The sequence below is a fragment of the Triturus cristatus genome, chromosome 6 (genome assembly GCF_964204655.1).
Source record: "Triturus cristatus chromosome 6, aTriCri1.1, whole genome shotgun sequence".
NCBI classification, from domain to species: Eukaryota; Metazoa; Chordata; class Amphibia; order Caudata; family Salamandridae; genus Triturus; species Triturus cristatus.
In genome coordinates this window covers 812,615,158-812,633,123 of record NC_140589.1, presented here as the reverse complement: position 1 = coordinate 812,633,123, position 17,966 = coordinate 812,615,158, and the positions used below count along the sequence as shown (strand labels likewise).

At 42.0% G+C, this 17,966-nt stretch overlaps 1 protein-coding gene across 1 annotated transcript in view; it reads right to left on the bottom strand.

Annotated features, from left to right (window-relative positions):
- The window catches only part of AKT3 (AKT serine/threonine kinase 3), a 740,092-nt gene that overhangs the window by 297,948 nt on the left and 424,178 nt on the right, over positions 1-17,966 (bottom strand). Inside the window, exon 5 of the mRNA XM_085611402.1 lies at positions 4,499-4,640. Coding sequence (XP_085467528.1) covers positions 4,499-4,640 — 142 coding nt within the window. The remainder of the gene's footprint in view (positions 1-4,498; positions 4,641-17,966) is intronic.

Sequence of the window (17,966 nt, the reverse complement as noted above, 5' to 3'; positions counted from 1 at the left end):
GTGGCCGCCATCCCGGAGTCCTCCCCATTGGAGGATAGAGTGCTAGATGGCCACGTTCCGGACAGCACGATCTCCCTCATCTACAAGAAGTTGATTAATGACCGCTCGGGCTTACTGACTGGGCTCCGCGAGGCTTGGGTTGCCGATGGGTTGGAGCTGGACGACGAGGACTGGATTTCCGCGGTGGCCTCCCCGAAGGAGGTGGCCATCCCGGCTCGCCTTCGTTTCGTCCAGCTTAAGATACTTCACCGGGTGTACATGACGGGGCCAGGGCTTCTGCGTATGGGCTATGCCGAGGATGGACTGTGTAAGCGTGGGTGCGGTGCATTGGCGACTTTTTTACATATTCTGTGGGAATGTCCGAGGGTGGAGCGATTCTGGCGTGGTGTGCATGAGGTCCTGCGAGCGGTTACGCATGTCGTGCTGGTGCCTGAAGCAAGGAGATGCCTGCTGAATGTGTGGGAACCAACCGATTACTCGGTTTCGCAGACGCGATGGGTGACGCTGGGTTATATGATCGCTAAACGTGACATCGCTCAACTGTGGGGATCCCAGAGGCCCCCGGCAGTGTCGGCCTGGAAAGAACACATGGATTGGTGCATGTTCCGAGAGAAGGTGGTGTATGTGGCGCGGGGTAAGCCTGGGGCGTGGCTGAAGGTGTGGGGCCCCTGGAACGCCTACCGCGGGGGTATTTGCGAGCCGCCATTGTTGCCTCCCGCTTCACCAGCTCCGTCCCCCTAGATGACCCCCTCCCTCAATCCCGGGCACAGTGTTTTCCCAGTCCCGGACCTATTTCCCTTCCCCTCCTTCGATTTTAGTGTATGGTTGGGGTCCCCCCATTTGAGGAGCATATGTTGTCACTCTTGCTCTCGGGTTGCCTTGCGGGTGTGGTTTTATGTTGTTAGTGTTGTATAAAACGAAACCGTATTGTGGGCTCAGAGTCATGTGGCCAACGTTGTTGATACCTCCTGCTTTAGCGTCTCTGTAACGCCAAGTGCCTTATTGTATATATGTCACTTATTGCTGTCACTTTAGCGGCCGGCCGGAAGGTTGTAGGCCCATACCTGTATATATTTGAGATTGTAATAAACGGTTTCAAAAAAAAAAAAAGAATGAGGAAGTGTGTGATGATCCTTGCTTATGATCAGTCATGTTCTCCCTTGACTGGTTATGCTGCTTTTCGCTGTCTTTGTACTGTGCTGCTGTTTATTTAAAAGGGAAAGCAATAAAACAGATGCTTAAAGCAAGCCTGTCTGCGCCCGTCCGCGCCCGGACGAGTCCAGGGGCCACGACCCCTGCTCCTATTAAGAGGATTACTATTAGCTATTCCCACAAACAGTTGTTGGCTCTCCGTAGTATGCCGTACCATGTTTGTACTGTAATCACTCTGGAAACTACTGGTTTTAGTTGTATTTGTTGTAGCTTTGCATTTGATACACAGACTTATAAAGAACATAACTCTTTTGTTACTACTCCCCTTAATAATAATGCACAGAAAAATTCCTTTTTAAAAAGTAGCAATTCACTCAACAAAGAATTCACCCTTTTCAATATTATTTGCCCCTCTCTTCCTGAGCACAAGGCGGATATCTTTGACCTGGTAAGTGAGCAGCCTGACGCTATTTTCCTTACAGAAACATGGCTGCATAGGAGCTCTGGCCCTAATGTAGCATCTGCTTTGCCTTCTAACTATGCGATAGTGAGGAAAGATAGGGAATTAAAAATGTGGGGAGGCATTTTGGTTATTTATAACAACTCGTATATGTGTAAATTCGAAGATTTACCCGTTAGGGGATGCAAGGCCACTCTATTTAAACTTGCCTTGACCCCCCAGTTTACATTCTCAGGGATTTTGCTTTATCGCCTCCCTGGGCCTGCTGGGCCATGGGCTACATCATTTCCTGATCTTAGTGCTCCCTACCTTCTGGACGCCGTCAATTTCACCATCTTGGGTGACTTGAATCTTCATTTTGATGACCAGACATGTGCGACTGGCACTACTTTGATCACTGATTTGGCAGCAATTAATATTCTGCTCTGTAATTCTGGTTCTACCCATGTGGCTGACCATCTATGGGAATCGCACTTTTTCCAATTTACCTAATATTCTTTGTTCCCCAGCTCTTCCAGTACTCTGGTCTGGTTTTTGGTCGGCCACTAAAAAAGTTTCAAACCTCTACGGCCCATCATTCCCATTCATGTGGGAGAAATATGAGGGCTTGGCATACCTTAATGAATATGGAAGGTATACGTTTCCCTTTTCACATAAAAGAAAGATGAAAGCTTTCTGAGAGAACATAACATCAGGCACTATCACATTGAATAGAATAATTATCCGCTTATAGTTTTGTTGAGTGCACTAACTACTTAATCATTTCAAATATACCTATAGCCCTGACCAGGAAAATTAACTGGATGGAAGCTATGCTGGACAGGCAGTAGCACACAACTCCTTTACACCATGCGAGGCAGCTTACATGAGTGACAGGCCTTCTTCGAGCAAGTTCCCTCCATAGGCTACACTGTTCACCTTAGCATCGTAACTAACACCCAAACGTCGACCGTGCAAGTGTCTGATGGAGAACTCTCGGAAAGGACATCAGAACCATGTGTATAGAAATACTATTACACTTTGTAAAAGAAATTGATAAAAATCATGTACAGGAATATTATATATATTAATGCTGTTATCCGCACTGTATTACAAATGTTCCACATGTAACTGTGAAGCACTCTGATACCCAAGGGTCAAGTCCGCACTATATAAAACTCTATAAATATAAATAAATATATAAATAAAAATGAATCCACAGTGGATATGGAGGCATCAAAGTGGATGAAAACATCTAAGAGCTGCAAGAGAAGGTCGGGGATACTGGAACAAGTTACAAAAGTCTATTGGAGCGCGATACTACTATCAAAATAGCATACTTCCAAACATGGGATATTTTTGAAGTTAGTAATTACAAGATACATAAGGGTTAATCTAAATACATGGTCCTAGAAAAATAAGTTAAGAGGTGCTTAGGAAAACTGTTAAAAACTCAATACAATGAGGTGTCCTTTGGCCCTCAAATATCCCATATCCATGGTGCCTGACAGGAAATTTGCATTATCTACCATTGGGTAAGGTGAGTTGGTAGCTCGTAATTTCTCGAGTGCGCATGGTCTTTTTTCGATAGGTTACAGGGATCTTGGTGGCGATCAAAGGCACTCCTGAAGTTTTTAGGGCTGTGAGGCACCCATAACAGATAATTCAGGAGCACCTTACTTGCTTCTTGAGCCAACCTACCCCAGGGTTTATCTCGTTTAAGTGAAGACCATGAGACAGCAGGCATTAATTGGTCCATGAGGATGTATCTGGTAACCTTGGGAACTCTCAGACCTCCTTGAGGGAGTGTTTATAATTTATGAGTCTCTGCAACTCAAGGTGTCTGTTTGTCCCAAATAAAGTTCCCAAGATTCTTCTGAATGCAATAGGAAGTGTTCTTCTAGCCACAAAGTTGGCAATGAATAAGGGTTCATATACGATTTATTCTTCCGATCAATGAGAATTTGCTCTTCTACAGATTTCTTTACCCAGCGTGTCGAGCAGGGGCAGAACACTGCAACCGCAGGACTCATCTGACTCAGTCCTGTTGTTGTGTGAGATGAGTGATGCCCATTCACCCAATCGGATTCAGAAGCTAGTGTTGTGACAATTAAGCATGTGACTGGGTTGTTTTGGTGACCTTTAAGATTAATGCTAGCCATCCGGTAAATTGAGGTATAGCTTATAGAACAAGGGGCGTAGGGGAGCTCTGAGGGATTACGTACTTGATGCATGCCAGGGTTGTACAGAACTACAGATTACATGGCGATGCCACGTAACTGGGCTCACCTAGTCTAAATTCTTAGGAAGATATGCCTAATCCTAGTCTATGGCAAATACAGCAGCATAAAGTTGTATTGGCAAACTATGTATATTTGCTTAGAAGGTAAAATGCATTGAGCAGCTTTGAATAAAGGGTCTCTTGTCTTTTAACCAGGACACCATCAAACAGGAAAGTGTGAAAAAAAAAAAACTAGACAGCAGGCCTTTTCTTTTTATGCATCCAGGATCTGGAATAACACCCTTGTATCCATCAGGACAGCCCTAAATCTGCTACAATGTAAGAAAGAGCTGATGACACATCGCCTTCAAGAACATTTTAACACAATGAATTAATAGTCCATAGCCAGCAGCTTCTCCAGTCGCTTGTTGACCGCATGCTTGCCTTTGACTCTGTATAGAACTTCGCTGCCTTTTAGCTACGTTTATGCTATACAAATATCACATACATAAATACATATTTGCTCCCAAGGTATTACTCATTAACCTTCAATAATTTTCTCTCTCAAGCCCTCATATGAATTAGACTTTTCTAGGATAAGAAAAAGTCTATCCTACTGTTAGGACCAGCAATGCATTTGGTAACATTTATCATTAGAAAGGTTTCAAACCCGTCTTCTGTCATACCTTTCTTTTATGATGGGTCGTGGTAGCATCCATCTCCTCCTCTATGTTGTCCATCTGTGACGTTGGACTGCAGCTCATTCTTTCTTCTTCCTGTCTCTGAAGCCTGTCCGCCACTGCTTGTATGGCTTCGGTCCATTCCTCTCTGCGAACAGGAAAACAAACCAGCTGGATGATACTGGAGCAGGCTCCTCAGCTTTGTGCAAACACATATTCACCAACATTTCAGCCAATATCACTGCACAAACCTTATTCCTGTGCAGTGGTGAATGTGTGGTGATGTAATACAGTTTCCTGCTGCAATAAATCTTTATAAATTAGGTTATGGTACTTGCAGCACAAATAAGCAACTGCTTTATCTCTATATGAGGAGTACTCACCAAGGAAGAGACTGACCCACAGAATAGGGAAAAGCAATTTTGAGAGAATCTGCGGAAGGAGTAAGCGATGGACTATATTGGGATCTGGATGACACAGAGGTGCAGCAAGTCAATTGTAAGTCTCTAGCACTTTGAATAGTATTCTGGACAGGACGTGGAAATATTGGAGTGGTGAGATCTGCGTGGTGTGACCACTTCTCTTACCTCAGGAGTGATGTAAACTTCTTTCAAAAGCCCGACAATAAGGTGCTTATTTCTTGAAGGAGTTAATCAGGAAGGTCAGAAAATGAAGCATTAGCACAGTGTGGTTTGGCACTGATAATCTCCATTGCTACAGGGGCACCCTGGTCTCGTGGAATATAGGGAACAATTCTGAGCAGCAGTCAGTGTTGTAAGAAAGCACTCTCAGCCACAGTATCAATTTCAAATTCAGAATTTGTTTCTAGGTTGTGTCATCAACTGGGCTTGCACAATTTGAGTGACGAATCTGGCTCCGGATGTGATCAATGAGAATGATTAGGTTGACCCAGTCAAAAGGTGCCCGCAATTCAAAGAGAGGCAGCAGACCTAGGGGCAAACATAAACTACTGTTGTGGCATCTTTTATGCGATGAGACTCAATTAAATGTTCAAGAAACAGCAGGCAATGGTCCTCCAATAGTCTGGAGAGCTGGAGGATGATTACAAAATTCTGTTTCTTTTAATCAAACAGATCTGAACAAACTACTTCAGTTCATGGAGTAGGAAATGGTTAATGATGTCTGCCACCAGTTTATCAAGTAGGTGAGTACACCCCGTTGACAGAGACATAATCTCGTCTGCTTGGCCTGTGTGGGTTTTAGACTTTAGAGCAGAGCTTTACCTTTTTTTGACAAATGGGCTCCAAGTACAAGGTACAATAGAGCGTTTTGGATGTTGGGGAAGTTTCCTAGAAAAAACAAATTTGGGGTGTTTTGGGGCTAGACAGTTGGGCAGATATGATGCTCTGGATGTTCTAAACCTTTCAAAGAAAAGTGTTGTGTATGATTGTATAGAGTTCCTTGTGTGGGTAGCACAAATACTCAGGTTGAAAAATCTCAATAGCAAGTATTTTAAATATTTACTAACTAAGCACTGACTTCAACAGAAGTGTGTGGATAGTTCAATTACGCAATATTACACGTGCATGGTGTATCTATGCACATCACTTAAAAAAGATGAGGCAACTTGCAAAGGTTTCTATAATATATAGTGCATATATTTTGCCTTTTAAACAATGAATGCAAATAGCTTTCTCTAGGAGCTACCAACACTAAACAAACCAAAGTAGCAACACATTTTCATGTTGACCAAGCCATACAATTACCTGCATTCTTCCAGCAGCCTAAAACGCAGGCATAGAGAGCCCTACAGATGCTGGATTTTGGAAGGGCAATTATGTATTACTTACAAAAATCAAAAATAATTTTGGAAGGGCAATTATGTATTACTTACAAAAATCAAAAACAATCACAAAGGGGAAGCAGTTTTTTATCTCCTTAGCACAAAGAATAAGAGGTTCCCCGATCGCCAAAGAACTAATGTGAGATGGCTGGTCAAAACAATTCATATATGTCACAAAATAGCAGACATAACATTGGGAGAAAAACCAAGAGCACACTACAAGAAGGAAGCATTTCTCACTTTCCTGACTAATATCCCTAAACAACATTTACATAGTAGCCACACAATCTTCTATGCGTACCTTCGGAAAACATTACAGTGTAGACATTCAATCCAGTAAAGATGCTCAAGTGGGAAAATGGGTGTTCAAAACTACTTGCAAATAAACATTCTGGTAATCCCAGCCTCCCAAGTGAAAAGTATACAACTATAAAATCAAAGCACCGCACGTCAATGCCCAATATTCATGTTGCGGAATGAAATAAGTTACTTACCTATAGGAGTAGATTTGTGGCTTGAAGAATTTGTGGATTCACACCCAGAAATTTGCATTGAGAGGGCACACATGGTAGGACCCGAACAGCAGAGACTACCTGAAGACATATGGAAACCTGGAGACAACCTCGTCAGGCTACACAGCTTCAAGATACAAGAATGTATCTTACGCGCAGCCTGTAGTATTCTGGGACTACACATGTGAGCTTTACCAAGGTATTGTTCCAGCCACCCTTATGAGTCGACAACTCTCCTGGGCAATTATGCATATAATGAAAAAGAACAGTTACACCAAATATGGTTGGACCTTCCCAATCTGGATTGCATTGGAGTATAAAACTAAGACTCAGCTTTTCGTAGGTAGGGAAGACGCAGCCTGATTATATGATATCACAAGGGACAACTCGGATACCGAACCAGATGCTCAAAGTCGAACACTTGGAGCTACTCAGCCATCGTTGCAGTTTCAGATACAGATGAAAACTAGATCCCCGAAGTGCAGAAATGAAAGATGTAACAGCAAAAGAGATAGAAATGGCCGCCGCCTCCCGAGAGGCCTCCAACCCTCAAAGAAGAGAAGCTAAGAACTCCCTTTCCATTGCACAAGCAAGTGGGCCTGGAGATTTGAAGAGTATTACATCCTACATAGTGCCAGAGTTCGTTATGTGCATGGGAACTCCCACAGGAGATTCCAGCCATACACACTATCCCACGCTCCTACTGTTGTTTATGATTCTTTAAAGTCATTTCTAGCACAAATGTTTAAATCCTTATAGGTATCAATCAATCACTATTAATAAAGTGCGTCAAATCACCAAATAGGGTATCCAGGCGCTTGCAGGTCCTGGAGGCTTATTCGAACAGCCAGGTTTTGAGGGTCATTCGGAATTCAGGAAGTGAGGTGAAGGTACGGAGTTGCATCGAAAGGCTGTTCCATGTCTTTACTGTGATTTGGGAGAAGGAGCATCCTCCACTTCTCCTTCAGTAGATGTGGGGAGTCTGGGGAGTCTGGGCAAGTAAAAGTGAAGCAGAGCGTAGTCTTCGCGGCGGTTGGAGGAAGTTCAGGTGGTGTTTAATGTAGGGCGGTACTTGGTTGTATAGAGCCTTGTGTGAGTGGGTCAGCAGCTTGAATTGACATCTCTTCTATGCGAGCCAGTGGAGATGCCCGAGGTGAGGTGTGATGTGGCAGTATGTAGGGCATATTGGAATGCCTGTTATCATCATGTACATCAGCGATTCAGAAGCAAGAGGAGATGAGTTCAATAAAATTAAGTTATCATTATAAGACACTGGTTACATACAGCAGAGGAAAAATGCAAGTCATGGAAGGCTCATTGCATGCCACTAAATGCACACATTTCTCAGTCGAAGACATCTTGTATTTAACACTAACGTGCATCACAAACTGGGTAGCAATGTGAATTACCATGCACACATTAATAGAGTCCAGTCCACTGCAAACTTTAATGATGTGGACATTTGTACATAGATGAGCATGTAATGCAGGTGCTTACCTCAAAAATGTATATTGCACCATTTAAGGGCTAGTAAGACACGTCCCTGTAGACAAAACAGCAATCATGTAAAGTGATTATTATTGTGTGACCTTATGTCCTCGCCCCCTGTAGTCATGAATAAGAATCTGGTTCTTACCACGTCAAGGGTACCATGCCGCTGTTAATACCTAGATTTCCACCGCTCCGTCAGTGTTAAGCGTTTGTTTGCTCGCTGTTTATAAGCGTGTTATTCCAACGCGTTTGCTGTCCTCAGTGGCAAGGGTGGGGCCGTGTTCTCAGACGTGCATACAGACGCATGTGACGTTTTTACGTTACATAATTCATTTGCCTACTGAGAGATGTGGGGTTTTTGGCATTGTCATCATTAACCCCTTGCATGCCCGCCCCTTTCCCCGCCCAGTGCCGCGCCTCTCATTAGCGGGCGGAGTTCATGACGAGCTGGACTCGTCATGGGCACAGCGCCACCGCAGCCCATGACGAGTCCAGCTCGTCATGGGCACTGAAGGGGTTAAGGGGCGCTTTTTGTTCTCAAGCCTAATCCCCTTCGTACCCCATACAATCTCATGTTTATTGAGAGCACCTATATGTAAGATTGGAAATTAATGACCACAAGATAATTGCAACATCATAATGCTGTGGGAGCAGTTTGATGTATAAACAGAATGTATACGTCAGCCTACTGGTACTTGATTAGCAGTGTCCTTATACTTGTCATGATTTAATACTGTCTGGCGACTGCAAATAGTCATAGTTGCTACCTACTAATTAAGTTGTTTGTAATGTTTCTTCTGTCATCTTCTATTATTTACAACAATCCTGTTTCCTTAGGAAAAATGGGGAAAACCAATGTGTTTTCCCAAAAACCTACTGGGTTTCTACTATTTGTTTTTTAGGATGTTGAAACTATAATACTGGTTGCAGTTCCCTGACATGAGTCATGTTTGCATTTAGTGGCATGAAATGAGTGTCCCATGTCTTGCATTTTTACTGTGCGGCATGTGACCAGTGTCTATGTAATAATAACGGAACTCCGCTCCTCTTGCTTTTGAATCACTGATGGACACGATGAAAACAGGCATTACTATATGCCCTTTATTCCGGGAGACATGCAAGTAGGCCTGCTTCTAAAAGATTTGTGCATTGGATGTGGATTGCATGTGGTTTATCTTGTACACACATGTGACTCACATTTATCAATAACTGTTTTGTCCATGTGGTCTTTTGTCTATTCTGCTTTCTAAGTTTTACTTTTCACAGCTACTTTCGTGTCTTTAATTTCAATGCCATTTTGCTTGATATCTTGATTTTCCAAATAGTTTTACATCTCCGTATTTTTGTTTTATTTCATGGATAATTCAAAACAGATTAAAATGCTCTCTTTTAATGTTAACTGTTTAAGAAATCCAGTTAAACGTAAGCAAATAATTGGCTAGACATAAAACTGGCATTTGTTTCCTTTAAGAGACTCGTGCTGATGGCAAAATATCTTACAATAATAAAAAAAATGGGTTGGGAATCTTATTTCCACTCTGGTCAGCGGTTTTAAAAAAAAACTGAGTCACAATCATATTTTTTTTAAAACCTCAAACTACAGATCTTAGACAAACATTCCAATACCGACAGTCGATACTTACTTGTTAAGGATAGAATAGATACATTTGTTTTACATTTCATTAATATTTATGGCCCTGCAGCTGATGACCCAAACATTGGCAACATATTACTTCTGAAATTCTCAAACTTGGCAACATTCCCCTTATTGTAGTTGGGGATTGTGATCTAATATGTGACCCTCTTCTTGATAAGACTCTTCCACTAAATTCAGACCTCCTAAAGCTTTCCAATCACTTAGAGCAGAGCCTCCCAAACTTGTTAGAACCACAATCCAATTTTCACAATGACAAACGTTATGTTATTGTATTCTTGTATAGCGCATGTACACCAACAGGTCTCTTAGCGCTTTGGAAGAAGAAAAACAGCATCCGGGTGAGGTGGTCTCAATGGTATTGAGAAGTATTAGGACGTGTCTAATGCTTCCCTAAAAAGGAAGGTTTTTAGCTGTTTCCGGAAGGGAAGCAGACCAGATTCTTTACGGAGGGTATCGGGCAACTGGTTCCAGAGTTGTGGCAGAAGGACCGAGAAAGCTCGCCCTCCTTTGGAAGCAAAGTTACCCAGCGGGCATGCCAGCTGGGCGGCTTCTGCTGAGTGAAGCACCCGCCTTGGCACATAATTGATTAGGCGTTCCCTTATGTACCCTGGGGCGTGTCCGTAACGAGCTTTATGGGTGATGCATTCCCTTGAATTTCGCTCTTTGCTTGACAGGCAGCCAGTGCAATTTGGCGTGAGTTCTTCGTTTGTTCGTACGTTTCTGGGGGAGCCTGACAAAGCGCGTTGCCATAGTCGAGTCGCGAGATGATAGTTGCTGATACAATAGTTTTCACAGATGAAACAGAGCAGGGGAACCAGTTCCCTCAGCTCTCTTAGAAGACCAATGCATGTGCCCACCACCGAATTGACTTGGTTAGTCATAGAGAGTTCGGAGTCTATCTTGATTCACAATCTTTTTACAACTGGCGATTGGCTGGGAGAGGCCCTTAACTGTTGGGGCCAAAACAGGCCGCTCCATGGGTTGTTTTTTGCCAGAATGGCTAGGACTTTGGTTTTATCCGGATTCATTTTTAGGGAGTTTGCAGTCATCCAGTTTATTGTAAACCTGAGGATGTTCTGGGCTGACTCTTGGGCACGGACAGAGTTTTCGATACTCAGGATGAGCTGAGTATCTTCCACGTAATTGAAAACCCAGCATTCCATATTGGTTAGCTCGGCCACCAGCGGCTGCAGGTATATGTTGAAAAGGAGCAGGGATAGTGCGGAGCCCTGAGGGACCCCGCAGGAGATGTTGCCCTTTTCTGATACCTGATCGCCAAGTTGGGCCCTCTGCGCGTGTCCCGATAGAAACGATTCTAGCCAATTGTAGGCGTGCCCCCGAAAGCCCATGTCCGTCAGCCGGGTCAGTAGTGTTGTGTGGCTGACCGTATCGAACGCCGCAGAAAGATCTAAAAGAATCAGGGCGCTCGACTCTTTGTTATCGGCCTTCATCCTGAGATCGTCTAGTACAGATAGCATGACTAGCGCCATACTATGGTGGGCTCTGAACCCAGCCTGGTGAGGTTAGAGTAGCTCGTGTTCCTCCAGGAACGCTGAGGTTATCTTCAGGACATGTTGCTCCACAAACTTCGCCAGGAACGGGAGCTGGGAGATAGGTCTATAATTTTTCAGCTCGGTCTGATCAGCTCCCGGTTTCTTTACAAGAGGGGTAACTCTAGCCTCCTTCAAGTTGGAGGGGACTTGACCGGTCGCCAGGGAGTTATTCAAGAGGGTGAGAATTTGGGCGTTCAGGGCCATCCGAAAGATCCTTGGCGGGCATGGGTCTGCCGGGGAGCCTGATTTGGTTCTGTTGAACAGGGCCGTCAGAGATTCTGGGTCTAGTGGAGGGAAACTAGTGAGGAGCTGGCCAGAGGGGAGCTGGGGTGTAGACAACTCCACGGCGCTCAGGGTGATGGGGGATTTATCAATCTCCAGGAGAATGTCTGTTACTTTCTGGAGAAATAAAGTCTGTAGTGCATTACAGTCGGAGGGTGCTGCTGCAGATTTTACGTCAGCCTTTTTGCTGAGTTGATTTAGGATCTTAAAAGTTTCCTTTTGTTTGTTTGGAGCATCTATTATACGTGCCTCATAGTACTCGGCTTTCCTGGTAGTAACGCATTTTTTATGGAGAGTTAGTGTAGCTTTGTAGGTAGTTAGCTCAGTGGGGTCGTAGGCTTTCCACCACCGTCTCTCGGCTTTGCGAAGGCTCTGTTTACTTTCCCTCAGTGCCTCATTGAACCAGGGGGCCACCTTGCTTTTAAGTCTCGTTCTTTCTCTACGTTCCGGTGCTAATTGATCGATGGCCGATTGTAGAGTATGACTAAGGGTTTGGCTTTCTATGTCAATTTTGCCCTCCTCAAATTTAGGTACGGGTAGCCTGTGTAGTGTGTCCACTAGATTGCCTGAATTTTGTGCCAGCTCCGTACTCTCCTCCACTCAGGCGGGAGTTGTGCAGGAGAACTATCCAACGGGACCCAGCAGGAGATTAGTGAATGGTCAGACCAGGCACACGGTTGAATATTTATTAGCCTGTCAAGGTGGTTGGATGACCAGACTAAATCTAGGGTGTGCCCTTTGGTGTGAGTAGGGCGATTCACCAATTGATGAGGCCCCAGATTAAACATTACCGTGTCAACCTGCTTTGCCTGCGGCTCCCGTGGTTCCTTCTCCCAGTGGAAATTAAAATCTCCAACCACCATGAGTCTTTGGTATCGTGTACTGAGGTCAGACTTGGTCTCAGCAAAATGGTCATTGAAACCAGGGGTTGCATCTGTGTGGGGGGGGGGGGGAGGGAGGTAAACTGTCAGGAGGCAGGAGGATTTAGAGGTAATTTTAACTCCCAGGATATCTGTGTTATCTCTGCGATTATCTTGGTGGCCATGAGCCTGGTGTTAAAGAGAATCGCCACTCCCCCTCCTCTTCGGTTATCTTGCCTATTGTGCCAGAAGGCATCAAAGTTCCCTGGTAATGCAGCGATAATGTCGGGGGTCGATGCGTCCCCCATCCAGGTTTCTGTGAGTGCCAGTATGTCAATATCCCTCTCTTGGAGGAGCGTAAAGATCTCTAAATGGTGTTTCTGAAGAGAGCCTGTGTTCAGAACAGTCTGTGACCCACCTAGCTGTTATGGACATGAGGCAGCAATGTTTTAATGTAACTAAAGCATTGCGTGGTAGGGCCCTGTCATTTACATACAGCACTATTTCCATTGAAATGGCCACTGAATGTACACAGACACAATTTTACTGATAAACTATACTGCACAAAAATGATAATGTGCGGAAATTGGGTTTTAGTGACTATTTATCATTTGTGCATCATCAAGTAAAATGTCTTGATTTGTTTTGATCTTATTAAAATCTTCGTTTCCATCACACTTCAAAATTACAACAAAAAAAAAAGTGCTTAATTTTTGCTTTCCTAACTGCTGAATGTGTACATTTCATTTACAGGTACTTACGTTTTGTTGTGTGTTACAAACAAATGACATCCAACAGCCTTTTCTTTCACATAATTCACTTTGTTTCTTTCTCCAATATCAAACTGAGAGGAATTTGTGAACACCAAGCAGCAATTTATTAGAAGACATACGCTGACATTTGACCTAAGTTTTTAAAGCGAAGCTATGTGATAAGCTAAATACAGAATGTAAAGGCATCTTTATTTATTGCTTGTACTTTTGCGACCCACCAAAAGTCAGCTTGCCATCCACCAGTGAGCCAAGACCTACAGTTTGGGAAACATTGATTTGGAGCTTTGTTTAAAAATATTTACCTTATTGATTGACATCTGGCGACTTCATTTTCCCACACAAAGAGTTACATGTTTTGTCAAAACTCATAACTTGTATTCACAAACTTTTTATCAACTAACGTCAAGAAATTTAGTGTGTTCTATCGCTAATCTTGTTATTGTCAATATTGGGGAATCCGACCATGCTATGATTTCACTGTGTTTACAATTAGATAATTAATCTGTTTCCAAGTGGAGATGGCGTATAAATACTGACATCGCTCTTAATAATGATAGTAAGACTAAAATACGGTGTGTTATGGAGTCATATTTTTCTCGTAATACTGATGATGTGGCGTCGGATATTGTACAATGGGATGCTTTTACAGCATATTTTAGAGATCTGACCATCTCTATGATTGCTCATGAAAATAACAGGTTTTATGAAAAACAGACCACTGTTAATAATACAAGAATTTTGTTTCATGTTTTTGAAATGATTCCTTTCTTACCTTTTCCTTCTGGCCTTCCATATTGACACTGAGGAGGAGTCCGATATGGTTCACTGGCAATTTTTATTCCAAACCCTATTGGTCATTAATTTTGGTGAGTCATTTATTAAAATGATCTTGGCTCTTTATTCCTAACCTCTGCAAAACATTTTATTAATGGGCACTTTTCCAATTATTTTCCCCTTTTTAGGGTAACCAGACAAGGTTGCTCATTGTCAACTTTACAAAAACGTATTTTAAATTTAAATGAGATTCAGGGATTACATATACAAAATATTAATCCTACAGCTTCTGCATATGCAGACAATGTAATATTTATTAATAACCCAAATATAACTATATTTAACATTCTTGCTCTTACGCGACTATTCTTGTGTTCTGGTTATAATTTAAATAATAATAAAACATAATTTTTTCTATAAATGTCCACTCTACATTTTCTGACAAAAATGAAAAATAAAATTCTTAAGCCTTCAATTCTCACATTCTATTCAACATACTACTACAGTAAACTCTGAATAGTTACTTTAAAAATGACAGATAAAATTAATCAGTGGTCCTTGCTACATCTCACTTGTGGGGGAAACTGAATCTATCAAAGTGGTCATTACCCCCAAATAGTTTGTATTCTATCCATGCTCCTTTTACAACTATCTTTCACTTTCTATAGGAAACTGGATAGAATCATCTCAAAATTCATTTGGAATAACAACCCCCACGACTTGATTATGTTGAACTCAAAATAGCCATATTCAATTGTGGGCTTGGTTTACGAGATTTTTATTAAAACCATAAAGCTTCGATATTAAAACAAGGAACTTTATGGTTCCAACAACTAGATTCTATCAGTTTGTCTAAACGGCTTAAAACTGAACACGTTTTTCCATTTCCCTTACCAGCATTGTAATCCATGTCTAATCCCAATTTGCTTGTAAAATCCACAACTATTATCAAATCTACTAAACTAATTGTATATGATTTTAATTCTTTATTTCTGTCACCTAATTCTGCATCTAAAACACCTCAATGGTACAATACACTAATAAAATTTGATCATAATATTAAAATTCTGGAAATCTTGGTTTTATGCTGGCATTTTTAATCTAAATGATATTTGTGAGGAGGAAGCTTTTTATCTTTTTCAGTTTTACAGCATACATTTTTATTAACATCAGCATATGTATCTAAAAATGAATTATTTTGTAATGCCATGCTCAATGGTTCTCCAAACACAATTTGCAAGGCTACACTCTCGATTCAGAAATGTGTTTAAATGCTTTTAGTATTTCTTCACATACAGTTTCTAACTTTACACAACAAAAATAATATTGGGGACAGTAATCTAATGCTTATTAGCAATTTTTGGAATAAAGAACTTTTCTGGGCTTTTTCTGTGGAAACTTGGAGGAAAGTTTGGTTATCAAATATTTCTGGCTGGCTCCATGTTGATTTATGTCAAATACTTTTATTCTATTCAACTGTTTACGGACACCATGTATACTATTTGAAGCCAAACATTTAGATACTCCATTATGTTTGCATTGCAATGTGGTTTCCGGTTCTTTAAAACATGTTTTATTTGATTGTAAAGGTAGTTCAGAGTTTCGGAAGGAGGTTTGGATTACCATTCCAAAGATATTTCCCTTTTCTGATACCTTTTCTTATGAATTACTTGATTGTAAATCTTTTTCTTTGTCCAACAAATTATCTGTTTTTCATAGCAAATTATTGTACTTCCTATTATCCTCCGTTGCTAAATCAATTACATCAAATTGGAAAGATTCAGCTCTATTATCAGTTCATACTTAGTAGTCTTGGGTCACTTTCACTAGACTAGGTGCCCATTCATCCGTGTAATGGTTCTTCTACTAACACCATGTCCTTCCAAATGTTTTGGAAACTGGTTGATGATTGCATATGTAAATGTTTCCAAATGTTATTTCAGGGTTAATCTTACTTGTCCTATAATGCGCCATATTTATGAAGTGGCTAATGTTGTTGCCTTAATTTTTTAAGTTCTATGTGCACTTACTATATGAATATAAACTATTCTTTTTACAGGTACATCTCTATATGACAATTTCACATGATATTTTTGTATTATGTACCTTTTTTGGTATTATTCTTTGTATTGTCTTCTCAATTTTAAAGTTAATAAAATATTTTGAACACAAATAAAAGGAGTCACCATCCTCCCTCCGCCCTCCTCCCACACTGATTACTGCTACTGTCAGTGCAAATTCCCACCAACTGTTAATGTGCTCAGCCATGAAGTACGTACGTTGGTGATACACACCAGGGGCATGGTGTGCCAAACAGTGTTCCAACTCTCTTTAGAATGGTCTCTGGATAAATGGCAGTGTGCCCAAAATGATTACAAGTACATTATCTCAATGGTTCAGAAGGATGGTAGGGCAGTTATACTGTTGCAAGTGGCTTGCTGAGTCAATATGGCGGTGATTCACAAACTTTCAGTCTCTTTTTTTTCTTTTTTTAATTTTTTTTTATTGTTTTTCACTCCAACCAAAGACCGGTACATACATAATAGAGTCACTGTGGGAAATACCCCTTCCAATACAGACATGTTTTATTTTACATAATGCCATTCACCCCATGGCAAAACGGGGGTCCATGCCAAAAATAATCATTATACATTTCCTGGGAATAGTGAAAGATCAAGTTATGCATCGGGTGCAAGCAAACAGTGAACAGGGAGCGGGGAATGGTGTGACCTAGAACATTACCCATAAGGGGAGAAGCCAGCACCTCCGCCGTCAACTGGGCCATCAGCGCTTGTCTGTCCCTCCCGAGTTCCACCGTTGGGGAGATGCAGATGTCCCCTCTGTACCTATTCCAAACTTTCAGTCTCAAACAATTATCAAAAGAAAAAGTATACAAAGAACATGACTCTCCCTACTGTGCATTGTTCCATGTTGTCGGACAGTTTTCTCCACTGGAGGGGAACGAGGACCCCTCCATTGTTGGCGATTACCTCACAATGTTGCTATGTATCTTGCAAAATGTAACCAACGCCACTGCTTCAGAGAAGGCTTGTATTCTCTGGTCCAGATCTACTGTACATTTTACATGTTATAACATAGTATATGTTTTGGCTTTGGATCAGAGGGCTCCTTTTACATCTGAAAATGTACTAATGGCTTCCTGTACCGTCATAGTGAAGTCTGAGACACTCCATATTTGTAGAATTTGTGACAGCCACAATTCATATATTATTGTGCCGGGGAAGCACCTCCAAATCCTAATTTTTTGCTGCAAGAACATTTAGCTGCTTTTTCATGTGAAAGAGTTTTCCCAAGATGGTGGTGGAGTCCCTCTCTAAACAGGATATCTGACGCTCTTTGCCATCAATCCTGATGTTCTGGTGGTTAATTCCCCTACCAAACCAGTCCAACCGGGTATGGAATCTGTACCAGCAACACTGGAGCTTAGCTCGTTATCTTGGCTGAAAACATATAAAGTGCAATCACCTCTGCACCTGTTCATCCAAGCTGTGCCCATCTGCGCAATAGTACGTTACTGTCGCATGTGGGCCTACCTCAGAGCCCAGAAGGGGTGTTAACATTGTTATCAGGACCCAAAGCCAGCTCAGATAGGCTTGGAGGACAGTATGCCAGTCTGTCTGCATCGAGCCAATGTCCCATTTGTGCTCTTAATAGTCTGGTAGTTTATTGCTAACTCACTGGACCTCCAGTCACTATTCTCATGGATCTGCAGCTTATCTAAAGGCCCCTGTCATGTCAGGTTCGATC